General features: G+C 36.7%; 1 protein-coding gene across 1 annotated transcript in view; it reads right to left on the minus strand.

Moving 5' to 3' along the window:
* fbxw8 (F-box and WD repeat domain containing 8) overlaps positions 1 to 14,815 on the minus strand; it is a 47,153-nt gene that overhangs the window by 3,473 nt on the left and 28,865 nt on the right. Inside the window, exon 9 of the mRNA XM_042337349.1 lies at positions 4,470 to 4,597. Within this exon, the coding sequence (XP_042193283.1) occupies positions 4,470 to 4,597 (128 nt within the window). The remainder of the gene's footprint in view (positions 1 to 4,469; positions 4,598 to 14,815) is intronic.

Genomic DNA, 14,815 nt, shown 5'->3' on the forward strand with positions numbered 1-14,815 from the left:
ATTATTGTCCCAACTCAATTTTTCTTCTTCTCAAAAGACTCCACATTGCAATGAGCGCGTTTCTAACAAATACATTGTAAGTCGATCTAAAGAACTGTATTACTTGCAGTATTGTTTGGACTCGTGGTTGCTAAATAGCCACTTTTTCTTCTTTAGTTTGTGTAACAGAACCCACAATCTTCCCGCGATACAGTAGTGATCTGAGATTACAAATTCCCAATCCATCAATGCACTCTATTTCTCTTGTAGCATGAGTACAAGAGAACATGACAACCCTCGCATCAATCTCAAAGCCTTTTCCCTCCCCCCAAAAGCTACTTATAAAATCAAATCTCATTCTCTGCAGTACAATCACCGCTGGGAAAAGACAATGAGCCTTCGTCACTGTGCCAGTGCTTTTACAGACGCTCACATCTGATAATGCAGAAGCAGTATCAATTTAAATACAAAGACAAACAGAAGCTTTTATTATTCATTCGTAAGAATTTGCCAGGCAAAGTGCTCTAGAACTAATCAATCTAGAGTTCATAAAGTAATTTGACAATTAATCAATTATTCTGCAAGCTGCTCCTCAGGCACGAGTATCCCTTTTCTTGGCAGGCATACCCGAGCCCACAATCTGACACCTACTGTGGGACTGGGCTGCCAACTGCACCCACAATTTACAGCTAAAAGTCTGATCCTCAGAAGCAAAGAAAAAAGCCATTAGAATTTGGCCTGGTGCCACAGCTCCACGATGGCTGTGCTCCTATTACGATTTCCCCACTGTTTATGGATTATCATTTTGAGCAGCTTATCCAAAAGACCGTCTGAGGAAATCTCTAAAGCACCTGAAACAAGGACCTTTTTGATGCTTTTAATCAACTAAATGGAGTCTGAAATCTGCTCATTGGAGCTTTCGACACGGGAGAGGCACTGTAGTGCTCTGAGTACACATGTTCCCTCACTCTCTCATCACACAGACATGCTCGTTTTATATGATACAATGTACGCTCTTTAATTTTAAAGCAAGTCTTTTCGTGCCAAATGCATTTTGTGAGCAAAAAGGAAATTTCTTTAACAGTTCTCACTGGATCAAATGCCAACTGCATCAACCAAATGCTACCCATTCTGAGATCAAGCTAAACTCTTGGGACAAAGCATACAACAATAAAAGTCAGCAACTTGCCGAGTTGTTTTCCCAAAAAGGAAACAGTAATCACATAATTTTTAAAATTAAAGCAATTACATTTTTACAAGGAACTGCTAACTAATGACTTTCCGTTTTAGCTGACACTCTATTTTTACTAGTGCATAAAACATAATTTATATCCTCCGCTTGCAACAACAGTCATATCATGCACGATTTTGCAAACGACATGAATCATGAATCTGTTGTGAGGTGAACAGCCATCTGCAATTTGGGTGTTATTTTCTTCATATCCTTTTAAACAAATTTCCATATGCATAAAAGTAAAAAGTTAAGTTGTTTGACTGTAACACAAAGTACAGCTTTATTTAAACACAGAATTCAGAGTGTGTGATGCAATAGCTGATGGCAAATAGACCAGCCAGAGGAATCTCCTGACCTAGTCCTGTCCCCATGCATTTATATCCTTACCAAGTGAACTGTTTTCTGTGCAACATAATCAGAAGTGAGGATGATTGACAATGAGGTGCCGGTGGAGACTACAATAGTCAAAGGTCCTGTCCTTCACATGAAATGTTAAACCAAGGGACAGTCTTGCCTGTTGAAGTAAATGTAAAAGATCCCATGGCACTATTTGAAAAAAAGAAGGGAGTTGGGTCTTGGCTAACATCACTTCAGATCAAAAAATTTGAATATCGCATTCACTTCCAAATACCCAAACTTTCACAGAAAAAGTCAATGAAGCACTTCAAAACATTATGACATAAGACACTATATCAAATCTATATTAAATTATTAGCAGTAATAAACTCCAGACCATGCAGAATGCTACAGCACTTATTCTCTCCCACACCAGCTCTTCAGACCCAATTCTCTTAATAATAATAATAATAATCCTTGTATTTGATATAGCGCTTTTCACGTCGGGAGGACGTCCCAAAGCGCTTCACAGAACACACTGTAAACTGAATTGACTGTATATTTGTGGGCGAACGCGGCAGCCAATTGCGCACAGCAATGTCCCACAAACAGTCGTAGATTGAAAATTACCAATTTATTATTGTTTTTGGTTTTGGAGGGATTATTATTAGGCTGTGTGTGGAGTAAGGAAACTTGCCCAAGGTTTCGCCCTCTGCCTGGAATTGAACTCAGGTCTCTCGCTTGTAAAGCGAGTGCTCTAACCACTGAGCTACAGGACCCTTCCAGCTGCCTCTCTACCAGTGGATGAAATTGAGCTCCTCATCCTCACCTTCGAATGGTCTTGCACTCCCCTACATCTGTGATCTCCAACCCCACTCCCCCGGCCAATCCTTCTGCTCCACCAACTCCAGTCTACTTCATGCTCACGCTATCATTGACAGGCATGCTGTCAAGTCACTTTGAGCTTGACTCCGTCAGGTTTGTTTTATTCTAATTCATTTACGTTTGATACACATTTTATTCTTTGCTCTCTTTTTGACTTTCGTAGCAACAACATGGAGTTGTTTGTTGAAGCCTTGAAGCAGCAAGTTAACCATAAAATGATACAGTGCAAAAAATATACGGTAAGCCATGAGCAGGTAGAGTTTTAACATTACACTGTACAGTATTATCAAAAGCAATTTACAAACTATATGCTGGATTTTAAGTGAGAGGACTTTAATAAGATCGACCCAAAATTGTAACATAGTGTTACAATACAAATATGATGTAAGCATCTTAATGCCAACGGCACAAATAACTTTCAAGCCAAAGTGACACAAGCACATTAGTGCTATCAATGTAAATCACTGCTTTATTTCCAGCACAGCTGAAGCAAACACTTAAAAACTTCTAACTTGCGAGGACTGGGGAACTGCTGTCCTCCAGATGAACCAAATATCCAATGATTGGTTACTGGAAAGTGAATAAATGTGCTCCAGAGGCAGTCTCCCTCCTTTGCATCAAAGTCCTTTGTATCTGAATATCTGAACAATTGCATAGCTGAGGTTGGTAACCCACAGTGTATGCAATCATAACCCAACACTCATTTTGACAGTAAACTTTCCCTTTTTTATTTTGAATTGTAAGTAGCTTTTCTACCACATTGTTAAAATTCAACTCGTGTCATATACTTAATGATACAGGAGATCATATCTAAGCCAATGTTTGTAATCCAATGGTTAAAATCCCATATATACATATATAAATAAATATATATACACATACATATATACACACACACACACAATATTGAATCAGCAATAAATTAGCATTAAGTTTTCACTTAAGTTCCAGATTTTTTATGATCATATTGAGTTTCAACACAAAATCTTTACATTTAATATAGCCCCTTATGCCAATGAATGGTCTCAAAGTGCTTCACATGAGTTTTATTGAAGTGCAGTGACTACTCTGTAAGCAAATGCTGCAGTCAACATGAGTCGAACAATATTCATACAATGTATAATACAATGTATAATACAATACAATGTATAAATATGACAGTCGATCTAATACCAATGAAATGGAGTTCTGGGTTCTAATGTAAGTCACACATCTTCCTATAGGTAAACGTCTTTCTGATAAATTAGGAAGACCACCAACTAGTAAAGATGTACTCGTGGTCATGGAGTAAGTTAACATTTTCCTAAGTAAGTTCTCCATTGAGTTCCGGATCCCAGTTATAAGCTTGGCAAAGAAATTTCATATCTCGTGCATGCTTTCTGGAATGTAAAGGTTCTCTTGGTGTTATTTCCTGCTACAAAATATTTATCCAAGTACCTACTTTTGTTGAGTAGCCACATTATAATCGGAAAAAATGCCCAATGAAAATATGCAAGTTCATATCTCAGTAAAGGCTGTTATTTGAACCCAATATTTTACCATGAGATAATGTGCCACACTATATTTTATGGGTTTCTGATTCAAATAATCTCATGCATTCCTTAACTCAGTGCCTTTATAAAGTAACTATTAGTCCTTCACATTGGAACAAAGCACATTACTTGATGAAAGGAAACTAATTTTGAACATCATTTAAAACTAAGTACTAGTGGCTGAGATGATAAATAGGTTAGAATATTATTGGCACACAATCTGATGGATTAATAATTTCCAGCAGAGCTAATTTCAAAATTAACTGAGAAAACGCATATTAGTTATCCAGGTAATTACCCATGTAAAAAAATGGAACACACAAATAATTCTTAGCATCTTTCAAAAGGCAACCAACTTATATAGAGAGACAACACCACTTCTGAAGTTTGGTTGAAATCTCGATAAAAAGTGATTTCAGATCATTAGAATAAAATATCACAGATGGTTCATCAATGTAGATAATTAAGCACTAGGATTGATTAAATAAATAGTTTCCACATACTTCCTGTCCTTGTTTCCAGTGACAACCAAGTATGGAGGACTATCCCTGAGATTTACACATGTGAAGTCCCCTGTAGAGTTACCAAGTGTAACTAAAGGTTGAGCTGTTTGAAGAGAGTAAACTTGAACCTAGAAGATAATGGAAGTTGTGTTACTTTAGAGTGAATTAATAGAACCAACATCCAGAACAATTCTCAGCTTCCAGAAACAATTTGTTTTTTTTCCCCCCTGCAATGCAATTCTCAAGTTTAGGAAAGCAAGTAATCAATTCCTAATATGATATGTCAAATACATCTCAGAAAGAATTACCATACTAAGAAATATCATTCTGTTTGATTGCGCTGCAATGTACTGAATACAGAACGCAACAAAAAACAAATTTCAAGGACCACAAAAAAAGAGTATTGATGAGAATCAAATATAAATCTAGGCGAACACATGTAAATTCCAGTGTCCGTAAAAGTAGTTGTGAATTTATACTTAGCAAGATTTTTTTTGTAAATGTACATCATTTTCTACAGCTTGCTGTGTTAGCAATTTCGTATCCATTACTGCCCAGTTAATTGATTATTTTCTTTGTTACCTAATGCATCGATTATTGCTCTACTTGGTCAACTAGTCAAAAATTTAAAAAGGTCATCAAAAAGAGTTAAGTAATGTTCCCTGGAGCACAACACAGCTTTTGAAACAGTAATGGACTGCAAGAAACCACTAAGTGAGTAATTCAATTTTCAATATCCCAGACTAGAACAATGAGTAACGGTATCAGAAGCTGACAGCCAAACACAGTAGAATTATGCGTAATTACTATGATTTTTTAAGTTAAAATATCTTGGATTAATGCATATATAAATCAATAGACAGACCACTTGATACAGATGTAATCAAAGCATTGGCTTTGTGGTATTACAGTTTTATATTTTCAGGGATCATTTCTTTTGTTATCACAGCAGAGCCATACCTTTTGATGTTATGCATTCACCCATGTACCGAGATCAGCCAATTCAAGTTTGGGATATTCCCATTACATCTGGAGTTCAGATAGCCACAGGTTACCTCAGTGTGCACACAATCCAAGGTATTATTTTATATATCGATTCTTTAAGTATTCTGCATATGCAGGGACCGCTTCTTAAAAGTGTTTCTCAAATAATTTAGTTAGAATTATCCACTTTGACAATTTAGAAGATTTTGTTTTACTTAATGAGAAACAAATCCAATATTAAAACAAAGTAAATTAGCAGATGTTTAATGAAAAAAAACAACAAATTTAATTCTGTAAAGATTTAGCAGTGAAATCGTAAACGATTGAGAAATGATCTACTTTCAACCGGAGCGAAGGAAGAATGAACTTTGGATTACAACTGTTCAAAAATTAATGCAACAAGAGCACTTTGCAACCTCCAGGAACATTACAAATTACTGTACATCTCAATTGGCAAGATCAGCAACCCTGGCCCCTATAAATTTGAGACCATGCTCCTCTGGGCTAGAGGGTGTCAAAGCATAATTCAGCATGATCCTCATAATTTTTCACTTAGCTAATATTTATTCATGGATTTTTAAACATAAAGGTAATCTACTGGGAGTCCTACTGACTTAATGCATGCTGCGCTACTGAGAACGCTGCTGAAACACAAGTTTGCAATTCAGTAGTTTTAGAATATATCACTTAAACTGAAAACACCATATAGTTCTTATTTAACCGATATAATTTAAGTCCATATAGTTTCCTACACTGATGAATGGAACCTGCATTTTACTTAGATCTTTAAATGGCTACAGATTGAAAGCTTTTTTAAAAAAAAACTTTTTTTATTTTCTTTTTTCAATAAACAACTAGTTAATTGTTTCCTAGAAAAATATAGATTAATTCACGTTTTCTGGTTTAATGCACTTCTTTGCTCAGCAGACACCGAGAAGGAAGCACTCCTTTCAGAAGCTAAACACCGGGGCCCGAAATTCCACCTTGTCTCATTCAGTAAGACAATTCTGTTTTAAAAGTTAAGATCAAGCAGATTTGTGAAATAATCTCAAATTCAGTTTTAATTTGATACCCGGTTTTCTGCAGTTTTTTTTTAAAAAAGGAATCGATTCCAAATTAAGACTAGATTTAAAGCATTTCCACAAGTTTACCTGATCTTCAATGTTAAGACAAAAGGGTCTCAAAGGCTAAAAAACAGGTAGAATTGAATAATTCCTCTTAGGTAATATTATGGAGCTCACTGCTACCCTCTAGTGACAAGACTTTCCTCAACCTGCCCATTGACCTTAAAGTACAACACTTCACAAAAAATGGAGGTAGGAAAGAACTTTGGATTACAGCTGCTCAATAATTAATGCTACAAGTGCCGATTGGTATTCAAAGGGTTAATAAAGTTAATTAAAGCACTATTTAGCAGAAGCTTGAATTTTTTTAAAACAGATGATTCACTTGAAATGGAAGCTGAACATTGGAAATAGGTCTCTGCAGGTTTCAAGGTGTTAGCAACACTTTGTACCTTCATTAATGTGTTAATGGAATTACAAATGTTGAGTATTGATCTAAGGCGGTATTAGTAAAATGGTCCAATATTACGTACTTCAGTGAGGCAACCAAGGAACTGCAAGGCTTTCAAGGACATGCCCCTGTTCTGAAGCAGCCCAACCTCCCATGGATGCAGGTAAGGGCAGAAAACAGTTTGTGGAAATGACAGTTTTTCTAAGAATTTGATGTTAAATAATGATATTCATAGTAGCTGTTACAGCTGTTGTTTCAGCCTGAAATTCCACCCAGTCTTAACCTGTGGGACCACTTTGTCTCAACATTCAAGATCAAGTAGGCAAAGCTGTAATACAAAAGAAAATAACTGGATGGGGTTGGCTGTTCTCTGTATGATATTCACAACAGCAAAAAAATGAAATTAACAATTTTTCCATAACTACATTTTTGTTTTAGCATAACATAAGGAAGAGAGTGAAGGCAAAATGATCACTGCATAACATACATCTGTGTGTGTGTGTAGATGCTGGGGGAGAACGAATGAACAGTAATTACGCACCAGATCATTCCTTTCCTGACCTATTAATACATACGAGTGGTCAAAGATTGAGTACTCTCGTGTGTGATGCAGATACTTTTTCCACAAAACATAGTATAAATCATCTTTTGAATGGCTGAAGATGATTTACAGTACGGTTTTTAACCTTCTCCCTGGAGAAGCACTCAGGGTTCTATTGTGAAACAGATTTACTCAGCCTGTGGTCTCGCAGTCCCTCACCACAATCACGTCTAAAACTACAGTATCTGCTGCCGTTAAAGAATACTGGACCACTTCTTATTGCTGCCAAAAAGTAACAGCTGCTATGAATTTTATTATTTAGCATCAAATTCTTAGTCAAAACCAGCATTTACAATCTGTAAAAACGCAGCATTAATCAATCGAGCCTTGCCCCCAGGGAAATATGCTTAAATAAAATTACGGGGCACTGGGTGGCACAGTGCATCACCTCCGAGGCTGGGTTCAAATACAGAAGACAGATGGGATAAAGATATTTTCTCTTTGATGGCTGTGGAGGACCCCAAAAGTGGAAGGAATTCAGATCATTCTCAATCCAGTTTTCCAGTGGGCAAAATGCCACAGCACGAAACTGACCACACAATCAGTGAAAATACAGCAACAACAACATCTTGCATTTATATAGCGCCCTTTACGCGGGATAGGGTCCCGGAGCGCTTCCCCACAGGGCATTGCTCGATTGATTAATGCTGCATTTTTATAGATTGTAAACGCTGGTTTTGACTAAGAGTTTCACGCTAAATAATAAAAGTCAAATACCCCAAATGAACGCAGAATTACATTTAAGGTTAATTAGCAAATGTTAGTTTGTTTTACCTGCCTTGCTTTATTTGTGAACTGTTTTTTAAAAAAAACTAAAGTATTATTTCAAGTAAGTTTCCCTTCCCCATGTCTCGCCAGATGAAGTAGTAATTCTGTGCACAGCAGATCGAGTGGGCGATCTTCAGCCAGACCACTAGTGATGCTGTTTTAAACTGTTTCCACTCAAACAGAAATCTTGTACCAACCAGAGAACCCTGATTTTCCAGATGTCAGGATTGGGACAAACCTTGGTTTACTTGGCTCAGCAACTCGCCAGGGACCGGGAATGTAAAGTTGATTTTTTTAAAAAAAAAACAGATTTACAGAGCTAGGGGGATGAAACTCAAAATTGCTGGAAATATTTTAAGACATCCTTAAATTCTGAAAATAAAAACCCAGTGATAGAACAACAAAGTTGTAGGATTCACGTCGACTGCTGTGATGCTCCAGATGGTGAATTCCTGATCAAAGCTGTGCTGTCAGATGAGGTGCCCGATGCTGCTCTTGCACAACATCTTGCAGTCACTTACAGGCTAATGTTGGTGAACTGCAAAAGCAGAAGTGCTTTGAGACGTCTTGAAGACGTGATAAGGCACTATATCAAATGCAAGGATTATTATGTTCTAGATTGTCCTCTCCTCATACCTCGCACTCTAGTTTTTGCCTGTTCTCTCACCAGGTGTATAACTTGAAGCGGAGATAAAACAAACATCCATTAAAATGTCCAAAAATAAAATAGCATTATAAATGTTTAAAGTTTGTTTAACGTTTTGTACAGTGAGGAGAACTTAATGAATACTATATTGAACCTTTTATTAGCTTAAAACTCTATTTAGCTTTAAACAGAGTGTACACACTTTAACTAATATTGCTCCTTGCTGGTTTAAAAGGAAACAATGGCCAACCAAACAACCTTTGCAGATGCTATCATCAAAACTAAATTGTAGGACTATTCTGAAAATTAAAATGATCAGTAAATTATAGAGAAAAGCAACATTTAGAAATAACTTCCCAACAACCAGAATGGATCGCCATAACTAGCAGTTTTTTTTAAAAAACATAAACAAGTTCACTAATTTGCATATCCCAAATGACCCATTGCAAAGCTATAATCACAATGGGAAATCTAAAAAAAACATTAGCCATCTCTGTAGATATGATTGATAATTTAAAAATGCCTTAAGTACCCTTGATCTACTTTCCCCTCCTCAACACCGACCAGGCAAGACATTTATTTTACTTGTCTAATATCAATTATTCATGCACATATGGCACTTAGAAAAGTGTATAAAGTGGATAAAATATTACACCATTCAAACCCTTTAGCAAACTATTGGACTAGCACATACACAAAGAAATGCATGGGAAAAATGCATTTTTCATCCTATGTGAGCGGCAACTTACTTTAAATGGTTTGCCTTTACCACAGTAGAGAAATCTGTATTAACAAACAGTCTCATTAAGTAGATCGCATCTTCAACAATCAACTATTCCCAGTTTGTATTAAGCACTGAATAACTTAAAAAATGCTCCAGGTTGTACTTTGTAACTTCAATAAAGATTGCACTACAAAAGATATGCTTATTTCTGGATGTGAAAAAAAACTGTAAGATGCAGTGTATCCAAAATGTAGATATGATCATTACCTTTGGCTTTTAAGCAGGTATGGCACTGTTATTGCAATTCTTCATATGCCTCTAACTATTGGGAAGTCACTGACTGGTGGGGCAATGAACATTTTGAGGTAGAGAATTCAGATAAACTAAACTTATTGGGAGAGACGACTTCAAATGTGATTTGCACATGGTGCACATTACAACAATAAAAAGCAATGTATGCTGTATGTCTTCTCTGTGGCCAAGTGGGAAAAGATAATTTGTAGAGTGCTTCGAGATGTTCTCCCAACATGTGAAGTATGAATTGTTGAGTAGTTTTTAATCGGGAATGGGTGGGGGGAGAAGAATGTTACTGGTCAAGCTGGGAACACTCCACCCATATATGCTATTGGTTTGTAGGTTTGTCTCGATTTGTCCTTGACTCTGCTTCCTCTCCCCCCCCTCCCACATGACAGCTGCTCATAAAAAAGTTTACCCCGAGACACAGAAATGCCTCATCTGCAGTACAAATTCAGAAAACAGCAATTGTGATTGCGATTGTTATTAGACAGGAGGCTGATTACAACCCCATTACTCAGAGTAGATGATGGGTCCGCAGCGACTCTGAAGTATGGTCTAGGGAGAGAAAAATATGAAATAATTCATACAGTAAATGGCAAGAAAGAATAACAAAAGCAACTTGCATGCATGAATAATGCATGGCAGATTAAAGAGCAGTTTTACTCTTATTTTAAATGATGTAATCTTTGAACACGAGCCAGAATATCTATCTGTTGAGTTTGCAGACGCATCTGATCATGCTGTACTGTACAAGTGCCAAATAATATGCCCAATTTAATACAGACTTTCACTTCAATCTAAGTGCTAATTTGGACCTGAAAATGTTTACTTTAACCCAAAATACAATTTTACTGATATCTGAATAAACTTGTTTTTTAAAAAGAAATCTCACACTCCAAGCTGATATTTCATTTTTTTTATGACTACTTTCACAATTTTTTTAAAAAAAACCTCACTTGACATTGAATCTCCCAGTCGATCCCTCCCTGACCACTGTTCAAAACGGACCCATCATTAAAGTAGTGAAGTGAAAAATTAGGGGTAAGAATTAAACATTGAAAATTAATCATTTAGCTTTACAAACCAACTGGATAGGAATGACTGAATCGGCTCCCCTTCCCCCACCACCCTGCCCTGCCAATTTTCTAATTCTAATTTTCACTAATTTTCGCTTCTCCCCTCCTAATGGCTTTGGACTCCTTTTCCCCTTGAATTTAGTATGTTTCCTCTGGCTCTGCTGGGCGCTTGGTATCTCGCCCAATTGTTCAGGTGTAAGCTTTGATGCTAAGTGTCACCAGGCTATTTGACTATAACAACAACTGAGGCCAATGATGTCCTTGACTGATGTCCACAAATGCACATCTCCAGGAGGCCTCACTAGATAAAGTTCATGGGGTTAGAGAGAAAATCCTGGCCAATTTTACCCTTGCAAATTCGAGGCCAATTACATTGGCTCTACTGCCTCCCTGCCTTACTGCATAAATCGGTATCAAAGGACAGGAGTCCTTGCTATTTATTGTCTGTATGCGAGGGGGCTGACAAAAGGCAGAATGCCCTTCAGCCCATTCGATTTCATCTTTCCACAATACCCGCCCTTTCATCTTCCTACCACAGCATCAAATTGTTTGTTTTAAACGAGTCCAGCATCCAGATCTCAACTACCCTTTCTCGCAACCTGTTCCAGTCCTTAATCTACTGCTAGGTAATGATATACTTCCTGGTACAAAAATAGAAGTTGCTGGAAACACTCAGCAGGTCAGGCAGCATCTATGGAGAAAGGAAATTGAGTCAATGTTTCGGGTCATTACTTTCCTTTCTCCATAGATGCTGCCTGACCTGCTGAGTATTCCCAGCAACTTCTGTTTTTGTTTCAGATTTCCAGCATCTGCAGTATTTTGCGTTTTGATTTCTAGTTCCTGGTTTCTGCCCTAAAATTACCCTTTCAGGTCTGAAACCGTGTCTTCTTGTTCTGCTATCTTGGTGCATCCAGAAGCATTGTTCTGAGTTGATTTTTTCGATTCCATTTCATATTTTATTTGCGCCAATGGGGTCCGTCCGCTCTGATTCATCTCCTTTCAAGCTTGAAACACTTAGATTATCTGAATGTTGCTCATAGTCATTCCTCCAACACTGGGGATCATCCATGTTGCTCTCCTCTGCACTACTCTGGGCAGCAACCACTCATTAGAAACAGAAGCTTTCTTACAAAAATATTTTGACATTGCTTTCAAATTGCCCCAAAAAAATGTTGCTGGTTACCAGAGCATAATGAAGTTCCCTTCTTATGATAATGTTATATTTACCCAGTAATGTGATGCATTGGTAGAAAATAAACTCAACCACATGCTCACAGCATTAGTAAATACTTGGCTACCCGATAATCAGTCATGTTAGCAATTCCCTAATGTCTCCCTATAGGACATTGCAGACACCTGTAGCCCGCAGCAACTTTACCTGGAAGTAGCTATGCAGAAATCTCATGATGTGATTGGGTATGCAAATCTGAACTATCTAATCACATATGATGTACGAAAATTCTCTGCCAGGTTAACTATTACAAGGTATTTTGAAGCAAGTAGAGTGACAACATCTCACTGATTTGGAACAGATGATCAAATGTTTACTTGGGTTTTTTGGCATATGCATATGCCAAAAAACAAAGCAACTTGAAATGTATGCTTGTATTTGAAACAACCAGTTAGGTTAGTAAAGCAAAAAACAAAACATATTATGATTCATTAGAGTAAAGATGACAAATGTGTGGAAATGTTCAAAAGTGTAGCACATTGAGTAACACACTTCAGTTTTAATGTGCCACCCTGCATTCATTAAGAGTTTCAGTATAAATCAAAAAACAATTCATTGGGAAAAATCTTTGTAATATATATTTGCAGCAACTTGAGCCCAATAGGTCCCTCAAATAGTTTTTTTTAAAAATCTGTGAACGAAAACAAAGAGCGTCATCTGAGGATTCAAACAGAGCAAACTGGGAGCTTGATTTTTACTTTGCCTCTGCCTTTAGTATTTGACAATAATACTGGTTGACTAAAGCAGAAATCTATTCCATTCCTCACCTTGAAGAAAATACAATTGCACTTACTTGTAAGTAAAATTCCAACAGCAACTGGTGAAAGATTTTGTGTCAATACAAGCAAGGTTTTCATTAAATAAAAACTCTTTGGAGTGGGGCTAAGATTAAACTGCTTTGATGTATTTAGGTGAAGGATGTCATAGCTGTCGAAAACAGGTGTCAAGGAGGATACCAAAAGAAAAGACAATTTATTTAATACAACCTTTCTTGACACACAGTTCTGACAGCTATGACAGCTTATTACTAAATCAAAAAATATACAATTTAATCTTATACCACTACATATAATGAAAGCTAAACCAGTGCTGCCAGAATCTTCTAGAGACCCGATACAGCTTATGAAATCCAACAGTAAAGTGCAATTAAAACTCTGAAAGCCATTTACAAGAAAACAAGCTAATAACTTTCAAAATGTGATTAAAGTAAACTTACTGAGAAGTACTGTATTTCTTTTGTTAAGACAACACTTAGAATCCAGAACCATTTTCTATCAAGCACATTGTTCTGACAGGAACAATAATACTTTAAGATAGCAAACTTGTTAACTGAATACCCCCCACCCAACACCCCCGCTCTGGTGACTCATTTCATTTGTGTTAAATAGCATGCATTAGCCTGTCTGAGTTTGGTGATACAATATACCAGAAAGCACCAAATTAAGTGAGAATCATATGAAAGAGTCCGCATTTCAAAAAAATCTTTCATTGGTCTTAGATTGGGAGAATTATAAACCAAAGTTATTGTATTTCCAACCTGCAAAATTCAACATCGGAAAATCAGGAATTCCAAAAAAAAGTCAAAATCTGAAGATAGGCTGGCAATTGGCTATTGTGTTTTGCTCAACGTCCTTCTTTTGTAATTTGCAAACATAAGTTCATAAATCATACCCAGATGTTCATTACGATTTTACATCTGGGGATGGGACAGTAAGGTGACAAGTGCATAACTCATCTCATGTAGATCCACCTTAGAATTGTCATACATTCTCCATCAACAATTCCTATTATCTATTTTCCTTACAACAGAAATGTAGTAGCAAATAGGATTTATACTGCATCAATTATTGGATGGGAGATTCTTTACTACTCTCTATATACTGTATTTGTTTTCCTTTCTCTCCAGAAATGTTGCCGAACATCATGAAAATCTTGTGCACCTGTTAAGTTTAAATAATGGGAAAGTATAGCTTTAACAACTATTCACGTTAAAAGCCTGTCATAAAGTTGGGTTACATTTGCTGCTCTCTTCACTTTTTCACATTCTAAATGCATCAAACATATCAATAAAACTTAGTAAAAATTCCTCCTCAAAGTGCTGATTCCTAGGATATTTTCTGTACCATTGAATTATTGTACTTGAAATTTAGATGAGCTTCAAGGCAAAATTATACTGCTTTCGTAGAATTAAGTAAGACTTTTCTGAGACAAAAAAAGTTTTTGCTTGTGTGCCTGAATAAGTTACAAAAACAAGCCCGCTGAACGATGAAAATGTATTCAACGTTTTGCATAAGTGGGATCAATTCTGTCATGAATTTGATGTCTGCCTCATTTCTGTGTTTGACGTTAAGGTTCTGTACAAAAAAAATGAGCAACACATAATTCACAGGCTGTACAGGAGACCTATCTCAAGAACCTGCACAAAAGAACGTATTGCCCAATTCATGATTACTAAGAATTAGTTACTAACTCCATTACTCAGGAGTATGCCTTGTTGGTTGAAT

The sequence above is a fragment of the Callorhinchus milii genome, unplaced genomic scaffold (genome assembly GCF_018977255.1).
Source record: "Callorhinchus milii isolate IMCB2004 unplaced genomic scaffold, IMCB_Cmil_1.0 Scaffold8, whole genome shotgun sequence".
In the NCBI taxonomy this organism is placed as follows: Eukaryota; Metazoa; Chordata; class Chondrichthyes; order Chimaeriformes; family Callorhinchidae; genus Callorhinchus; species Callorhinchus milii.